The sequence below is a fragment of the Monodelphis domestica genome, chromosome 5, assembly GCF_027887165.1.
Source record: "Monodelphis domestica isolate mMonDom1 chromosome 5, mMonDom1.pri, whole genome shotgun sequence".
NCBI classification, from domain to species: Eukaryota; Metazoa; Chordata; class Mammalia; order Didelphimorphia; family Didelphidae; genus Monodelphis; species Monodelphis domestica.
In genome coordinates this window covers 305031636-305050862 of record NC_077231.1, presented here as the reverse complement: position 1 = coordinate 305050862, position 19227 = coordinate 305031636, and the positions used below count along the sequence as shown (strand labels likewise).

At 49.4% G+C, this 19227-nt stretch overlaps 1 protein-coding gene across 1 annotated transcript in view; it reads right to left on the bottom strand.

Annotated features, from left to right (window-relative positions):
* Positions 1 to 4763: 4763 nt before the first annotated feature.
* The window catches only part of CMTM7 (CKLF like MARVEL transmembrane domain containing 7), a 53468-nt gene continuing 39004 nt past the window's right edge, over positions 4764 to 19227 (bottom strand). Inside the window, exons 3-6 of the mRNA XM_007505220.3 lie at positions 12655 to 12828; positions 9425 to 9523; positions 6693 to 6774; positions 4764 to 5417 (exon numbers count right to left, since the gene is read on the bottom strand). Coding sequence (XP_007505282.2) covers positions 5404 to 5417; positions 6693 to 6774; positions 9425 to 9523; positions 12655 to 12828 — 369 coding nt within the window. The 3' untranslated portion in view covers positions 4764 to 5403. The remainder of the gene's footprint in view (positions 5418 to 6692; positions 6775 to 9424; positions 9524 to 12654; positions 12829 to 19227) is intronic.

Below are 19227 nucleotides of genomic sequence, written 5' to 3'. Positions count from 1 at the left end.
ATCCTGGACCCGCCACTTGCTCCTTGTGCGATCTCACCCTCAGCTCCCCGGGCCATCTGGAAAACGAGGAGGTGGACGCCGTTACTCCTTTTTAAAATGTTTTCATTTAAAATTTTAGTCGTTTCTGGGCTTTATTCCTTTTTGTAAGTGGCTAATCTTGTAAAACCCAAACCCCAAATGATACCCCCAAATAAACAAGCGATGATCATGTTTTCACCTGCATTTCCACTCCAACAGTCCTTGCTCAGGAGGTGGAGAGCATTCTTTGTCATCATCGGACTCGGTTACTTCTAAAGGTCCCTCCAAACTCTAAATTTATGATTCTTTGACAAAATCAAAAGAATTCAGTTGGCAGGAACCTAGGAGGCCAAGTCCCCGTTGAACAAGACACTCACTGGGTGTGCCTCCCCAGAAGCCATTTGATATCTCTGAGCCTCAGTTTCCAGCTTGCAGTCCACTCTGACCCCTGAATCTTCATTCCATAAGATTAGCTTTACCATCCTCCTTTTTCTCCCCCAGCCCCTCTCTTATTGAACCTCAGGTTCTACTTCTAGCAAGGGATGGGGGTAACCTTTGAAATCTCTTTAATAACTCTACGATCCCATCTGCCGAATAGACTGATGATTATAAAGAAAGTCTTTGGAGAACAGAGAAAAGAAAAAAAAAAGCTACAAGGGCTCCACCGAACAGCTTCCTGCCAGAAGTAAGGCTGGTAAGAAAAACACCTGCTGGGAGTCCTACCCTCGGCCCCCAAGGACACTCCCCAGCCCACCCCACCCCAGGCACCCACAGCTAACTGAGGGGGAGGAGGGAGCAAATAGTAACAGGGACTCTCTTGATGGGGTCATCTGGCTCTCAGAATTTTGAGACAGGCTAGGGGAATACCCTTGGCCTGACAGCACCCACCCACCCCTACTTCAGAGTATCACCGAGAAGCTGAAAGTGCCTTCCTCTTGCTGGGCTCGGAGGCGGAAGGTTTGGGCCCCCAAATGAGTAGGTGGCACTTACGAGAGGATTAGGACAGCAAGGGGTTAACTGTGGGACTTGAGCGAACCCCACTTGTGAGTCAATTCTGAAGCCAACTCGGTTCTCGTGAGAAAGATTTAGTCACTGATAGACAACTTCCTTGTATTGTTTGAACGGAGCCCTGTGTGGCTAGGAAAGGGAGCCCCTTCCCCAAGGACCCAAGAAATGCTGACCAGAAGCCCCGCCTGGGCTTCAGAAGGATGGAAGGAGATCCTTCCTTCATGACTGCGTCTCAAGTATCCCAGAGGTCTTCCCTGAAAACTGGCCCAACCCAACCATCCATTACCGTGTCCATGTTCCTTTGGGTGTTTTCAGATGCTGGGGGGTGGGGGGTTTGGGACACCTCTTTTTCTGGATTCAGGGAAGTGTACCTGTATGTTCTCCCCCTTCCCAACATGGAAAGTCCCCAGAGTAACTTACTGTACTGTTTCCTTTGAATGAATTGGTCTTCTTTGGTTCATTGTTTCTAATGTGTAAAGGGGTCTCCCCCTGGCTTTGGGGTCCAGCACTAACCCAAGGAAGGGCCTTGGTCCCAATTTGTTAGGTTCTTGGCGTGCACCAACCGCTTACTACATCAAGCTGCTCAGAAGAGCAAGTCCTTCCATTTTGGGGTCTCCACCAGCTTGTTACAGGCAAGAGTTACTCAGATGGGCCATTGGGGGGTCTCTGAGTGGGACGGCAAGGGGTGGGGTGGGGAGAGGCTGGGGGTTAAAGGCAGGGAATCCTACTCATGTTCTCAGAGGTCACTCATCCAATGACTCCCACCTGACCAAGATTCTCTTGTAATGAACCCAGCAAGACCAGCCCCCTCCAGGGGAGCTCAGTGAGTCGGTCAGTCAAGATAGATATTAGCATCTGCTGCATGGCAGACCCATTCCTTTAGCACTAGGGCTACAAAGCAAGACAAGGAGCCTTGAGGAGCTCCTGGGCTAATGGGGAAAACCAGTACTTCCTGTCATTTCCCCCCTTTACATCAAGCCTAAATTTGCCTCTGCATTTGTAAATCACCACCGACCTTCAGGGCCAAACAAAACAAGTGCAATCATAGAATGTTAGAGCGAGAATGGACTTTAGTAACTTAGTCTGGGGCAGCGAGTGGCGGAGTGGATGGAGAGCCACAGGCGTCATAGTCAGCGAAGTCCATACCCGATGCTGGAGCTCGGGGCCCAACTGCTTTCTTCTTCCCTTCCCACCTCTCCTGCCTCCTCTCTTCCAGTGAGTGCCTGGCCAACCCTTCTGGGCTCTGGGGCTCCTCAGCCCAGATCCTCATGCCCAGCCTGGCGGGGGACAGCCCCCAAGAGGATGTGGTGTCCTTCCACATGGAAGCAAAGGCTCCCCAGAGCACCCCGATCCCCTCCATTGGGACCCTCCTGCAGGACACCATCTGAGGCCTCGAGGCTGGCCATGACCCTGGAGGTCATGCTGTAGAAACGGCCTGTTTGGGGGCCTGGTGAGGGAGCCGGACGCTCCCGGGTCTCTGAAGCACTGACGTGGCTCACTTAGGTGGCATCTCAGCAAGGGAGGTGCTCCAGGCTGACAGGGATTACTGTCTGTGGGCACAGTGTCCAGTTCATTCCATGGGTTGTTGGACTGGGTCGCCCAGAGGACGCCAGAAGCAGCTGCTCTCCTCGGGAGAGAACGCCTGCCTGTTGCTGCAGAAGGTGGGCTCCGTCCCCCCTGGGCTTCTACATCAGCAAGTTCAGGCCTTTCCCTCGAGCTTCAGGGACTCATCGGAGTGCTGGCTGAGCAGGCTCGACTTGGGGGATCTCGGGGCAGGGTGGGGGGTCCTGGAGCAGGCTGGGACCATAGCCAGGTGATCAGAAGGGATGGGGACTTTCAGACAGGGGGCTCAACAGAAATGCAAATACGAATGTGGGCTTGAAAATAGGGAAAAGGACCTTCTCCCCAGACCTTCTATGGTCCATGTGCCGGCAATTTCAGGTCTGAAGGAACATTTTCCAAGTGCAGCTCTCTCTTCCTATCCACCAACTTCCTTTTTTAAACCCTGATCTTCCGCCTTAGAATCGATACTGTGTATGGGTTGCAAGGCAGAAGAGTGGTAAGGGCTGGGCAATGGGGGTCAAGTGACTCATCCAGGGTCACCCAGCGAGGAAGGGGCTGAGGCTAGATTTGAATTCAAGACCTCCCATCTACTTGCTTTTAAAAAGTCCCCTGCAGATTCTTTTTTTTTTTCCCTGCAGGCAGTGAGGGAGGGGAAAGGAAGGCATGGAACCCCTGGGGGCATGAAGGCCACCAGGATAGCAGCAGCCTCCTCCCAGGACCAGATGAGCCTAGATTGGGTCCAGGTATTGTCTGCAATAAAGTTGAATGCTTCCATTCTCTCAGTGTTCCTTGGGGTGTGGCTACCTGCCTTCTTGGTCTCCTATCCCACCCACCCCAACTTTACTACAAACTCCTTCAGAGAAAGATCTGGGACCAATTTCTCACAGACCTTCCACAACCAGCTCAGGGCCTTGCAGTCAGTCAGTGGGCATTTATTACTCACTTACTCACTGCTAGGCTGGAGCATTGAGGGATACAGGAAGGAGAGGACCAAGTGCTCCTTTCACTAGATAGGATCAAGGAAGGCTTCAAGGAAGAGGTGTTTGTGTCATCATCCTTGGAGTGTACATGATCCATCTTGCCCTGGTTCTCCCCTGGAGGCAGCTAGGTGGTCCAGTGAGTAGAGTGCTGATCTTGCAGACAGGAAGACCTGAGCTCAAATCCAGCATCATACTTACTGGCTGTGTGGTCTTGGGCAAGTCACATAACCTCAGTTTCCTCAACTATAAGATGGAGATAGTACTAGCACCCACCTCCCAAGGTTGTTGTAAGGATCAAATAAGGTTGAAGAGTGCTTAGCACATAGTAGGTTAATGCTTGGCTGCTGGAGGAAGAGGGCTACGTCATTCGTCATTCATCTGGCATTGCCTCCCCGTGAGCAGCACGTATGTCAAAGATGTGGCGTCTGTCCCCATGAGAGCTGCCATCCCCATTTAGTCAGGGGACCCCGAGAGCAATTGTGGCTGGAACACTTGTGACTTCACGGCCCCCCGGCACCTGTAGCTTCTGTAGGCTGCTCATGGGATCACTGGTCAGAGTTCTCTGAGGCACTTTGCTCCAGCCCCTCATTTTATGGAGGTGGAGCCTGAGCCCCAGAGCTGGGAGCAAGGAAAGGAGGGAGGAAGTAGTAGAGTGGCTGGGATTTGAACCTTGATCTTCAGTGGGCTAGTCTGGTGCTGCTCCCAGAGTTACTGGCCGTATTGCTGGAGGGCTCATTGAATCCAGAGTTTGAGAGGGAGGGGACCCTCCGTGGCCACCTGGTCCAAACTCTCCCTGAAGGACCTCCTGCTATCATCACATGCCCAACAAATGGTCGCCAGCCTCTACTTGGAGACCTCCAAAGGGGGTGTACTGGGTGAAGTGCTGAATGGGAATCAGGAAGAGAGGAGTTCAAATTTGACCTGAGACTCTTAGCTGAGCCACGAGATATTTCAGCCTCATTTTCCTCATCTAATAAAATAAGGATGATACCATTTTCCTCATGAGGTCATTTGGGGCCAACAGAGCCCCTAAGCCAATGGCTCTGCAGATTTTGAAGCCCTCTGTAAATGTTAGTGAAAATATAATGGAACCCACTGTGGACGTCAGCCATAAACCCAGACCAAGCCCACGGAGTCCCCTCTGAGAATTGTGTCTCCTCCACCGAGGCGGTGTAAGAAAGAATTCTTCCCAAGTTACCCAAGCGCAGGCTTTACTTCTCTTGGTTTGTGGTAGCCAGGGGCAAGGATGCCAAAATGAGGCAGGGGGTCGCTTCCCCGTGTGCACAGTGCTTATCGGGACTTTTAGCAAGTCTGGATTTACAAAAGCAGATAAATTAGGGATGGGGAGGGGGCGCTTGTTTTACAAAAGGGTTTCAGTCCGGAGGGAACTGAGGACAGAAATAGACAAAGACTTGTTTTCAGAGCACCCCCAGCCTAAGAAACGGAGACCCGGGAGGGACCTGAAGAGGTTTCACACACAGAAGAAGGCAAAGGGCTGCATGAAGCCGTTTTCCTGCCCGTCCCATCCTGTCCCATTCCACACCCAAGCAGAGGCAGGGCTGTTGCTAGGGAAACGGGAGTAAGTCTTGGGAATGCTGAGATGACCTGGAAGCCCATCTTCTGGACAGAACTCCAGGAAGGGGCTGGGAGAGTTCTCAGGAGGTCTCTCCATCCTTTGGGGGCAGTCTTTTGGCACCAAGAACTCTGCTTCAAAAGCCTTCCTTCATCTCACTGACAACAGGTGGCCCTTCCGGTTGGCCCCCCTCAGCCACATTTCCCCTTGGGCCCCACGTGGACTCTTCCTGCCAGGGAGGAGGCATTTCGAGTGATGCCATCACACAGCTGCAGCTGGGGAGGAAGATGGAGGGTCAGGTCAGAGGGCTGTCAACTGGTGGCACCAACAACATCATCAGTGGAGGGAGAGTCTGTACCAGTGACAGCCCAGCTCCATAAAAGATTGCAGTGCTAATATTCTTTCTGTGCTACAGAGAGGCAATGGAATTTGGAGAAAAGAAGGCTGAGCCAAAGGATCTCGGGTTTTCCAAGCCCCAACTATAACCCCTACCAGCTATGGACAAGTCACCAAACTGCTCTGAACCGAAGTCTACTCTTCCGGAAAATGGGGATGTTCTTTCTTTAACTCTCCACCTCATAGAAATGTGCTTTGGGATCTCCGGGAGCTGATGCAGAAGTGGGAGAACATCGTGCACCTTAACAGCAATCTTGTATGATGATCAACTGCGAAAACTGGGCTGCTCTAGCGATGCAATGGTCTGGGACAAGCCTGGAAGCCTTACGCTGGGGGATGCTCCCCACCGTTGGAGTTGGATGGAGAGGGATCAAAGCACTCTCTCTCCCATCAGCGGATTTCTCGTGTCATTTGGGGGGTTTGGTTGGTCTGAGTGCTCTTACCACCAGGCCCAACATGGAAGTGGGGTTTGCATAATAATAAAAATTTAAAAAAGGAAAGTGCTTTTGTAAACTGGAAAGAGCCCTGGAAGCTCTTTATTATCGTCCTTGCTATGGATCCTCCCCTCTCGCCCCTAATCCCTGCGCCCTGAAGTTTAGGGACAGGAGGGGAGATGCTGCTCACTGTGCTGAGGTGGGGACGATGGGTGTGAAGGACTGCATATGCCGTCAAGCTTACTTTTTCTGAACTATTTTTGTCTTCTTTTACTTTGCTGCAGAGGAGGGAGGGAAGGGATATCTTTGTTAATGAGAGTGATGTAAAAAACAGAATCAATGAACATTTAGGAGGAAGATGGAAAGAATGACAGAGTCTAAATGATCTTCGACTCTCTTGAAATTTGGGGGAGCACTTTCCTGGGACCCCTGGCCAGCCTCTAGCTCACGGAAAGAAACAATGTCCACCCACAGGACCTCTTGGAGGAGGAAAGAGGCCAAGCCAGAGGGCAGCGATAAAGTTACTCCAGTCTTTCCTCCAATGCACAGCTCAGAATACTTTGGGGCTCACCCTGAGCCTGAGGGCCAGCGGCTCCTCCTGTAGCCTAATTCTTTCTGGCCCATTTCTTCCTAAAGGGATGAGCTAGCTGCCCTCACTGTCAGGAGAAGACTCACATTTTTGGCAGATTCTTCTGGACCAACAAGTGGGCACTCACTCACCTGTAGCCTGGGTTATACATGAAATCTTGTAGGAGAACCAGATACTCGCCATGCATAGGAAAGTAGCCAGGAACCCAAAGACCTGTGCACAAGAAGAAAAAGAGAGGGCGAAGCCATTCAGCCCCAGTTTGCATGCCAAATGGCCCAACAATGGCTCCTAGGCTTCTCTGGCCCAAAGCTGCCTTTATCACCCAAAGGATAGATACCACCTTTCCCCGGTCAAAAGCTCCAGAGGCAAAGCCTGCCTCTATCACTTAGTGTGAAGCGATGTTGGGCAAACTTCAACTTGCTGGCCTCAGTTTCCTTGACTGTAAAATGGGAAACTTGGAGTAGATGGTCTGTGAAGTCCCTTAATGTTCTAAATGTAGGAACTTGTGTGTGTGTGTACATGTGTGTACACACATTTATTTAAAACCCTTACCTTCAATCTTAGAATCAATACTGTGAATTGGTTCCAAGGTAGAAGAGTGGTAAGGGCTAGGCAATGGGGGTCAAGTGACTTGCCCAGGGTCACCCAGCTAAGAAGTTTGCTTCTGTATTCTCAACTGTAAAATGGGGGTGATAACAGACCTACTTCGCAGGGTTTTTGTGAGGCTCAAATGAGAGAAGATTTCTAAAACACTGCCTGGCACACAGTAGGTCCTATAAATGCTTATTCCCTTTTTCCTTCTTAAGTGAACCTCTAGGATTGGGAGCCCTGGGTTCATTCTTGGAAAGGGAAGTTTCCTGTCATAACAGCAGACCTTCTGTGTGTTGGTGCACAGTAGGTCCTTTGTTTATTATCTAGCTTAACCAAAAGAGGAGTAGTAAAGAGAATGCTGGACTTGAAGACAAATAATGTGGGGCTTGAGTTCTGGCTCTGATTCCTCCTAGCTGCGTGATTTTGGCTATGTCAATTCTCTTTTCTTTGTGCTGATTTCCTTGTTTATCCAGTGAAGGGGCTGGATGCCATGATCCCTTCCAGCTCTCACCTTTGGTGATTTGATGGATGAGGAAATGAATGAATGGAAGGATGCTTATACCACTCCCCAATGCCCTTAGCCCTTAGGGTCCACTGAAGGGGGGCCAGAAGATCCCAGGGCCCAGCAGACTGGGGCTTCTCTGGGATGGAGGATGTGGGTAAGTGCTTAGCATCTCAGCCCCCTGGGTTGTTCTGTTTCCTCCTGACCTGGAATTATATTGAAATAGAGCTCTGAAGGTGACCCAGTGTAAGGCAGAGAGGCCAGACAAACGTTGGGGGTGTCCAGCTGGCTGGGATCTTTGTCTGGAGGAGGCAATGAATGCTGGGGCTGGCGATCTCCTGGTCCACTCAGTGCCTTCAGTTTTATCAATGAGGCAGCTGAGGCCCAGAGGAGCTCATTAAATGATGTTAGATTAAAATTCTCTGGAGACATAATATTAATGTATAATTATTTATTAGCAGAAGCTGGAGTAAGAGAGAGCCTAACTAATCTGTTCTCCAGTCGCTAGCCCAAAGAGGCTGTGCAGGGAGAGTCTCCAGCCCCATAGGGAGAGCTGCTCCCTCCTACCCTGTCTCTTAAAGGCCAGGTGAGGTCATTCCTCCCGAGTCTCTCTGGCTGGGCAGACCTGACCTCAGCCCGGGTCAGAACCCAGGCTTCTGGAGGCCAGGAGTCCTCTGGTGTCCTCCCACAGCATGCGTGCTTGCCCAGTCAAAGGACCACCAGAAGGAGTAAGGGCTACAATTCACACTAAATTCAGACAGTGGCAAGTTTAGGTCCACAGATCAGATTAAGTAACAAAATGTTTGGCAGACCTTAAAGTGTTTTATTAATGGGAGGCTGGCCCAGGGCAGGGGCCCGTCCTGACCAGCTGGGCACTGTCCAACAGCTGCCCTGGCCAGCAGAGCTGGGGGGGGGGGTAGTGGGAGTGGGGGCCTGGCTCTTCCTCATTCCTCTGGTTCTTATTGACTGTCCTACAATCCCACATTATGGATGTTTCTCTTCTGGAGTTGTCTGCATAATGAGCTCACTGTAAGCTGGAGTCTTCTCCAATTGTTCACATCTCGGCATCATTCTGTCCTACTCATCTACTCATCGTTGCCTGGCTCTGGTCTAGCCCAGCTAAGAGAGGAGGCCCTCACAAGCTGGGACAATAATGCTATGGGCAATAATGATGACAAAAGATTTTATACAGAACACTGTGGGTCTATGATCTAATTTGTTCCTCACAATAATCTGGTAAAACAGGTACTATGATGACTTTACATTGTACAAATAAGGAAACTGAGGATAGAAAAGGGTCAGTGACTTGCCTAAGGTCACACAGCTAGTGTCTAAGACAGGATTTGAACTCAGAGCCACCTAGATGCCTCTTGCTTTACATAAGACTTTCCCAAAGGTACAGTGCTTATGACAGCACCAAGACCCTCGATGTGTTTTGTGTCCCATACAGAGCTTAGTACGTCTGAAAGACAGGGTGGGCATGTAGGCTGCTAAATGAAGTCTGGATGATCTGGCTTCAAAGCCCAACTTGGTACCACCCGTGTGATGTGACCCTGAGCCCAAACCTCAGTTTCCTTTTCCATAAAATAAGACAGTTGGATTAGAGTGTCTCTAGGAAGGGATTGGACTAGATAGCCTCTGAGATCCCTTTCAGCTCTGTATCTATGCTCCTATTATCCAAAGGAAGGGAGGAAATTCAGGCTGTGCCAGGCTAAGAAATGAGGAGAATGTCTGCGTTTTGGGACACTCGTCCAAGAGAAGGCTCCTCACCGCTCCAGCCACAAGGCCATCTGTGCCATGACTCTTGGATGCTGCCACGATGGATGCAATCAGAAGAAGGATGGTACCAATTAAGTAATGGAGAAGCTCCTGGAGGGGAGAAAGAGGCAGAGGGGTGGGTAAACTGGCCTCAGAGGGAGAGTGTGTCCCTAGGGTGTTGCTCATGGGACAGCAGGGGTTGGGTGGAATACATATGACATCGAAAACCAAGAGAAGGAATCATCCACTGACTCTAGGACAACCCTATTTAGGAACAACAAGAAATCAGCCAGGAGGGAGATGCCTCAAGCCAGGAGCAAAGGCAGAAAATCCAGGGGAGGAAAGAAAGAGGGACAGAATAGAAACTCAACTCGACAAGCTTCATTGTCCACTTTGTTCTTTGGGAGATGATTCTGGCTTTGCAGATCATTACAAATGATCCTCCTGCCCTTCCCTGCCCCCAGGTGGCTAAACTGTTCAAGGAAGGCTTTCGCTTTATTCCCAGGGAAAGCAACCCTGGGTCTTGTGCTTTTAGAAGACATTCCTGGATGAACAAAGCTCTTGAAGAAGGCTAGGCAGGCCCCTAATTCTTGCTCACGTCCACAATGAGCCTGCCGAGTCCATTGGCAGCCCAGCATGCTGACACAGGGAGAAGTTCAAGGTTCTCTGGCACACTGTCTTGTCAAGGTTAAAATTTCTACTTACTTCTTCATCTGTAAAATGGGGATGAGAGCGGCAGCTATCTCTTGGAGTTACCTTAGGGGTCAGTGAATACAATAGATGAACTTTAGGAATAACTTAGAAGATGGGACAATGGGGTTTTCTCACTCCTAGGCTCAGCTAGGATTCTTCTCACTTGGTCTCCCTTGAATCTGCACTAAATCCCAGAAATAGAAAGGGCCTCAGGAGCCCCTGTTCAGTCTGGCTCTTAGCAAGAGCCCCTTCTACATTAGATCTGAGCAGCCTTTGCTGGAAGACCTTCCAGGCCATTCTGGAACAGCTCCAACTGTCACGGGAGTCTTCCCTTGAGTCCAGTTTAAGTGTTTCTTATAACTCCCACACTGTCTGAGGTCCCACAGAATATGTCTAATCCCTTGTCCTTGAAGTAACTCTTCAAACATCTGAATCTCAGGAGATCCCTCACGCCCCTCACCACTGCCTCTGTTGGGCAAGATTTCTCTGCACTAAGTTAAAACCCCCAGAGTTCCTTTCAAATAGAATTCCAAACATGGCTTAGTGGATAGTGCTGAACTCCACTGCTGGACGATCTTGCTTTTAATCCCACCTCAGACAATGACTAATTGTAGGACTCTGAGAAAGTCACTTAACTACTCTTAAACCTGAGTTTCCTCATCTCTAAAATGGGAATAATAACAGCAGGGATCTCATCTTATAGGGTGACTACTGGAGGACCAAACACAATAACAGATACAACGCACTGTACAAGTCTGATGGGAGTTCTGATGCTTCATCATTCTATCTTGGAATCTGGAGGTCCTTACCCTGCTGGCTCGCCTCTCCAGCCACCCACCAATGTAGGAAGTGCCCAGAACGGGCCATCCTAGTCCAAGAATGGCTTTCTTCCATATCCCAGTGGGTAGCTTCAAAGGGCCATTAAGGGGCATGTTGACTGCCTTTGCCGAGTCCACTAAGGAGCAAGTTTCCTCTTTAATGCGTGGGCTTAGCCCATTGGGCTTCCCGTTCTAAAAGTACTTCCTTTTCATGAAGTCCTGGGCTGTAACTACAGACTGTGTCGAAAATATATTTGATCATAACAGAACATAGCTCAGTCCTTTCTCTTCTTCCTCCTTCCTTGTAACCAGACACTCCAAGAAGACACAATGGAGGGTGGCATGAAACAGGGACTGACTGGCAGGGAGAAACAGGAACCTCAAGGAAACAAAGGTCTGAGGAGAGGGCAGAAAATATAGGAAAACAAGGAAGAGATGAAGCTGGAAGGGAAAAGGCGCGAAAGGCCTTCCAAGGGACTCAGAACAGAGCTAATGAGAAACTGAAGGGCCAGGGCGTGTGCCTGGCGCTTGTCCTCTGACATCCTTATTCCCCATCCCCCCTCCCTCCATTCTGTACTCCTGCACATGCGTCACACAGACAGCAGGGAAGCCAGAAGGAGCTCACTGCTTGGTGCTACATGGAAGGACTGTTCTCAAGATCAGCAGAAATCAATCCTCAGTAAACACTTATTAAACATCTATTATGAGCCAGACAGTGTGCAGAATACGGGGATGCCCAGAGGAAGAATGAAACAGTTTACAACAGCTCAGCAACACTGTTTGCTCCCAGGCAAGAGTCACCAGCATCAATGAATTATAGTATCTATTTCACTCTTAAGTGAAATAGATTCAGCAATCAATTTCCAACCTTGAGTCAAGCCCCTGCAAGCCCCAGAGTCTGTCCCTGAGGACCCTGCTCAGAGCCAGGCTCAATACATGCTTGTGATTGACTTTTATTTAGGGAATTTGGGAGAAGCTTTGCTCAGGGGCATCCTTGAACTAGGCCTGGGAAATATTGTGCTAGCATCTCTTTAGGAGAGAGACAGAGGAGGGCTGAGCTAGCCAGACCCTGGGCTGCTTTTTTCACGTTTAAATGTTTTCCTTTGTTTCTGGCTTTTGCCCCTAACATTGTTAAAGTTAAAAAAAGGTAGCAACAACTGTTTGTCTCCATCTGTTCTTGTATAGCCAAGATATATTATAAAATTAGCTTAGTACAATGCAGGGCAGAGTAGGCACTTAAATGCTTTCTTTTTAAACCCTTAATCTTCTGCCTTGGAATAGATACTAAGCATTGATTCCAGGGCAGAAGAGAGACAAGGGCTAGGCAATGGGGGTTAAGTGACTTGCCCAGGGTCACACAGCTAGGAAGTGTCTGAGGTTTGAACCTAGGGCTCTCCATCCACTGAGCCCTTTCATAAATGCTTACTGCCTAACAATTCATGGCACAAGGAGAGTATTAGAAATGAGCTTCTTCATCACTCCCTTCTCTCTTCCCTCCCCCCAAGCCTCAGCCTGTTTTGAAGCCCTAAAGGGTGGAGCCTGGGACACCAGCCATGAGATCTCCCTTTAATCAGGAAGAGGCAATCACTGGCAATGGGTAATCAGGACCGTGGGCACCCAATTAAGAGGGAAATGCGACCACCTGGGGAGATGATGAGCTCACCTCCTTCCCTCCCATCCCAGCTACCAAGCAGAGCCCCCCAGGCCGACTGAGCCGGCCAGCCTGCTTACCGCCAATGGCCAGCTGATGCAGGTGAGCACTCTGTAGATGGAGAAAAGGTGGACCAGGTAGAAGACCAGAATCATCAGCAGGTCACACATGGTGACCACTTCAAAGTAGCTGTAGGCACTGTAGTCGGTCCACACGGAGTTCTTCACGCAGAGGAAGGCAATCAGGAGGGAGATCTGCAAACAGAGAGATGCAGAGATGGGAGAGATCTCTCCCCGAGGGAGCTGCCCGCACTTAATCCTGGTGCAGTGGAGAGACCTCTGGGCTTGGGGTCAGGAATCCTGAGCTTCCGACCTGCCCCCTACACTCATCACCGGTGGGGACCCCCCCCTCCAAGGAGGCTCTTTACTCACACCACCTTCCTCAACAAGCTTGTTAAATATCTGCTAGCCTGAGACAAAGGGAAAAACAAAAGAGCCGGAGCCTGTCTCAGAGTCCACATTCTATGGACCGTAGTTTAGGATCACTGAGAAAGGGGGTTCTTAATCAGGGGCACAGACTGCCCCCAAGGGGTCTGTGGATAGACTTCAGGGAGTCTGGGAATTTGGATGGGGAAAAAAAGGACCAGAAGTCCTTTTCGCTAACCTAACTGGAATTTGGCATTTCCTTGAATGATTTAAAAGCAGGGCAGCTAGGTAGCAGTGTGTGGGTAAAGTGCCAGGCCTGGAGTCAGGAGGCCCTGGGTTCAAATGTGACCTCAGACACTTCCTAGCTGTGTGGCCCTGGGCAAGTCACTTAACCCAGTTTGCCTGGCCATCGCCTTTCTGTCTTAGAGTTGTTACTAGGACAGAAAGTTAAGGTTTAAGAAAAACAAGACAATATTCTGAGACCATGGGTCCACGGGCTTTATCAGGCTACTGAAGGGGACCATGACAGGAAAAAGGAACCCAGCTCTGGTGCACGTGACTGATGGGGAAAGGTATTTTCCAGAGTTCCTCATTTGGGGAAAATGAGGCCAGGCCAGGCGCCACAATGGGAGCCACACGGCCCTTTGGCCAGCCTGAGGAGCTCACACATGTGGACTTCAATGCCAAAACAAACCAGTGTTGATGCTGAGACTGAGCCCACCTCAATATTTGCCTATCTCCCACTGCTCTTGCTCAGGGGTGGGGGTGGGGGCCAAGCTCCACTTCTCACTTCCTCTCCAACCAACCAACCAAGCAGAACGAAATAGTGATTCACATCTTGGGGCTTTTCAAAACCCCAAGACAATGTTTCACTCCTTTGCAACAGGGTGAGCTCTGGATTTTGGCCATATGCCCATCTCTCAATCTGCTGGGGCCAGTCACTGAACTGCATGATGTGACCGGGCTCTGTGGCCTCCATCAGGCCTCTCCCATCTGTTCTGGGGTGACCCTCGAGGTCTTGTGGCTCAGTTCTGGGAGCTGAAGGTCCCGGGGTTTCTGCTCAGGCTGGAAAGAGATACCCAGCTTTGGAAGTGCTCAAAAGATCCCAGGATGTCCCCAAACAAGTGCAGAGACCTTCCCAACTTGGCTCAAAAAGGCTGGGGCAGCAGGATGTAGGGGAAACAGCCTCACCATTGAGGGCTTAGGTTGCCTTGGAGCTAGTGAGTTCCCTCACACTAAAGGTCTTCAAGTAGGGATGCTCTAGACAGGGTTCTTTTTCCTAGAAAATGGTAGCTGTGTCAAGGAAGCTCATGCCCTTCCCCTCCTGAGTAACTTTACCTGCCTACCAAACATTCCTGACATGCCACAGTATACTTCTGTATGTCAGTAATAGTTAAGGGTTGGGGCAGGACTGGGGGAGACTGACGAGAAGAGCAGGAGAGAACCATGAGGAGAAGAGAGAGCAGGCAGGTGAGGGGGACAAGGAAGGTGCATGCAGGCTAGGCACCACATTGTCTACCCTTCCAAATAAACTTTATAAAATATGGATCGGGTAGAAACATTAGTATTTTTAATGAAGACATAACTGCGCCAGAAATGTTGGTTTCTTCCTTCCTTTTTCCCATGGAAGTAGCACCAGTGGAGTTTCACTCTGAACCGATAAACCGTGAGATCATAGAATTACAGATTTGGACCTAGAAGGGCCCCTTAGCCCAGAGACTCTCAACCTGGGAGGCCATGAACTTAAAATCTTTTTTTTTTTAATCATTATAATTTCATATAATTGGTTTCCTCTAGAGTCGTCTGTGTTTTACTTTGCGCACATAAAAATGTGGGGTTTTGGAGGCTTTGCCAGACTGCCTGAGGGGTCCAGGATGTAACAAAGGTGGAGGACCCCGGGCCAACCCCCCCTCATTGGACAGATGAAGAACTGAGACCCAGAGAAGTTATGCTTCTTGGCCAGTGTTAGCCCAGCCAATCAGGCTCAGGGCCAGGACTCACAAACTGGTCTGCTGGCGTCCAGCCCAGGGAACCAGAAAGGACTTGCCTTTGTTGGAGGCGGTTTTCTTGGAGTAGCACGTTGTTCGCGGGGATGGTAAGAATGCCATGATCTGGGCTACTCCACAAGGTGGCCGGCACACTGTGATCCCCTGGACTCGGGCATGGTGGGCCCCCCTGTCTCTACTGCTAGGAGGAAAGGCCCCTCCAATGCCTCTCCCCCAGGGCCAAGAAGACCAGTAAAATTACCCAGCCTGCACCTTCATTAGAGAAGTTGTTCTTTTTCATGCTCTGTCTTTAAGGAGTCGAATACCATTAAGTGAGGTTACTAACCCCCAAGCCAAAAAGGGGTTCACTATAAATCCTGGCAATCCGGCAGGGGCTTCCCCAGAACTCATGGGCCAGACCCACCACACCCAGCACTGCACAAGGACTCATGCAAATCCATATATCCCCTGTGGCTGGGGTGGGGGCAGACATTCTTTTGGGTGTCAAACAACATTTATTAAGTATATCTGTTGCATGCAGAGAACTGCTCCTGAAGTAAGCCCTTCTAAAACTATTTCTATGACCCTGGATCAGTCACTTAACTTCTCCCAGTCTCCGTTTCCTCAGCTGAAAAATGGGGGTCTTCCAATTCAATAAAGGCCCTGTAGGTCAGGCATTGTGCTAGACACTGAGGACATAAATACAGAAGGAAGATAGCCCCTAGCCCTCAGGGAGGTTATATTCTACAGGGCTCTGAAGTTGGGGTCCATAGATTAGATTGTTAGATTTCAAGGGCCTCATGAATTTAGATGGGAAAAATTATATCTTTATTTTCTTTAACCTCTAACTCAATGAAAAGCCCTCACCTTCTATCTTGGAATCAATGCAATGTATTGGTTCCAAGGCAGAAGAGTGGTAAGGGCTAGGCAATGGGGGTTAAGTGACTTGTCCAGGGTCATACAGCTGGGAAGTGTCTGAGGCCAGATTTGAACGTAGGACCTCCCATCTCTAGGATTGGCTCTCAATCCACTGAGCCACCCAGCTGCCTCCACCCATCAATTATTTAAAAATATGATTCCTAAAAAGAGACGAGAGGCTTCCCCAGATAGTGAAAGGGAGTCCATGATACATATGTACATACTCCTGTACTAAGGGGAAAGAGCAAGTAATCAAACCCTACAAAAGATATACAAACCCCAAAATTGACATTTAAAAAATAGTCTATGATTTTGCTGCTCATGAACATGGTGTGTCCTGCTAATTCCATGTTGTTGTTCAGTTGTGTCTGTCTTCTCGAGCCTCCCATGGACCACAGCACGCCAGGCCCTTCTGGCTTCCACCATCTCCTAAAGTCTGGCCAACTTCATCTTCATTGCCTCTACCTCCATCCTCTGCCTCCCTTCTTTTGCTCTAATCTTTCCCGCCATCAGGGTCTTTTCCAGTTAGTCCCATCCTCCCATTATGTGGCCAAAGGATTTGAGCTTCAGCTTCAGTTATCTGCCCTTCCACTGAGCAGACCTGAATTCAGAGTTAACATTTAATTCCATCCCTGCTATATACAACTGTATTTTGGGGTGCGGGCTTGGGGGCACACCCATGATTTCGTCAGCACGGGAAACAGAACTTTCTAGTGTCATTGCAGATTGGAGAGAACCTGATAGAAATGCCAATCCATCTTAGAGGGTCACCTGGGAGCACTGAACAGGTCAGCAATTGACTTGTTCAATATTAGGGGGAGGTCTGGGACCCCAGTTTTCTGGACTCCAAGGCTGGTTCTGCCAGAATGGTACACTGGATGTGAATGGGGTTTGCATATTCTTACAACAAAACCAGATACCCCCCCCAACAAAGCAATATAAAATCAGTTGAAGATGGAGAACATGCTAATAATTGGGGGCAAGAGGGTGCTGTTTATCAGGAAAGGCCTAGTACAGTGATGGTGAATCTTTTAGAGACAGAGTGCCAGGCCCCACTCCCACCCCCTAGACCGAGTGCCATGCTGTCCTTCCACCAAACACCAAATGCCATACCCCAACACCCCTTATCCCAGACAGGGGAGGGAGGAAGCGCCCTCATTGGGCTGCTGGGCAGAAGGGTGGGTGATGTGAAAAAATGTCATCAAACATGGTGGAGAGAGGGAAGGGAGAAGTTCTGCCAGAGTCTCTCTGCCTTTCTAATAACAAACTCTGGGGTTGGGAAGGGTGGGAAGGGTGGCCCAAGTGACCACAGAGAGTGCTCTGCATGCCATCTTTGGCATCTGTGCCATAGGTTCTCCATCACTGGTCTAGCGTAATAGTTGGCCTCTGAGCTCAGAGGTGAAGAAAGCCCAGAAATCTCTGAGATGTTCTGGGCATAGGGGACAGCCAAGCATAAAGGGAGGAGACGAAAACAAGGGGTCAGCCTGACTGGGTCTTAAATCCCTTGTTGCCCTCTTGATCATATTAGCTCCCACTGAGGGTGCCTCCTGAAGTCTAGAAAGCACCATCCTCACAACCCCTTCAGGCAGGTGATGCAGATAAATAATGATGAACAAAGAAGCCAGTACAGAGAGAGGAAGCAGTTTTCCCAGAGTCACAAAGCTGGGCCAAGATTCCAACTCGGGTCCACTGACCCCCATCTAGTGTTCTTTTCACGATGTTATAGCGCTTCCTTGGGCAGCTGGTGGCACAGTGGATAAAGGGCCAGCCCTGGAGCCAGGAAGATTCATCTTCCAGAGCTCGAATCTTCTCAGACCCTTACTAGCTGTATAACTGTGGACAAGTCACTTAATCCCATTTGTCTGTTTCCTCATTTATAACATGAGCTGGAGAAGGAAATGGCAAACCTCTCCAATATTTTTGCCAAGAAATGGGGTCATGAAGAGTCAGCTACAACTGAAACAATAGAACAATGCAATGAAATGCATGCATGAACAGTGGAAAACTAGGGCAGGAATTCTGTCCTGAGGAGGATATAAGACTTAAAGCTAAGGCGAATCACAATACCTAGAGAGTAGAGTAGAGAGCTGACCGTAGAGTCAGGAAATCCTGGGTTAAGCCGTGTGTGTGGCCCTGAGCAAGTCACTTAACCAGTGTTCTAGGCACTCTCCAAAACTGCACTGGAAGAGAAGCTGGCAGAATTCCCTACACTGATGACAGCACAGGTATCCAACGGCATAAATAACTCAAAAAAGAAACAAACAAAACCAACCTGTCCCAAACTCAACAGTTCCCCATTAGTCTCCCCCTTCTGGCTTCCTTCCCAGAAACTAACATCCGTCTTTCTTTTTCTGTGAGAACTTGGGCAGAGCCAGCGGAAAGAACCCTCCTGGAGTGAGAGGTGAATCCAGGCAGGATTATCTGCTCTGCTTCCCTTGAACCAGGGAGAAAATCCAGGAGATGGCGATGCCAAGATCTCAGTTCCGAGGCTCTATCATTCTCGGTCCAGGACGTTCTACACTCCCATCCATGAGGGAAAAAACCCATCTGAAGAAGCCAAGTTTTAGAGTGAGGTTCGGGTCACGAAGTCGTAGGCAGAGCTAGACGGGGGTCTCCAAGGCCGCTCACCCATCTGTCCACCAATAAATCCAGGGCTGTGTTAGGATCAGTGAGTGAACCCTGAATCTAGTGGGGCCAGACCCATCATGCATCACTCTCTATGTCTCCTGGGAAGGATAATCAAGTTCACATGCCTTTCCTGAAAGGGCATGGCCATCCCTTGTCCTGTGACTTTACTTATCATCATCCTTGGGACTTCCCAGACCAAAGCACCCTTTTGTATCTGGAGACAATTGATGATATATTGCCTAATTTGGAGTCCCAAAGACCTGAGTTCTAATCCTGCCTCATATACTTGCTCACTGTGTGACTCTGGACAAGTCACCTCTCCTAGCCTCAGTTTGCTCATTTGTAAAATGGAGATAAGAATAGCACCTACCTCCCAGGGCTGTTATATAAAGTCTTTTACAAAACTTAAGGGCTGTATTTGTAATCATTGTCATTATTTGTAGCTCCACTTATTTCTGAGCAAAATGTCTTACATAGGTAAAGTATGGCTTCATTCTTTTACTCAATACAGCATTTACTTATGAAGCACCCCTTACGGACACCACTGTGCCAGGGGCTGGGGATACAAAGTCAGAAACAAAACAATAAGATAAAAATAGGGTTATTTGGGGAGATACTAGCATGTAGGAGTGGGTGTGAGGGGATCACGAAAGGCTTCACAAGGAAAAAGATGGCATTGTTGGAATTTGAACCCAAG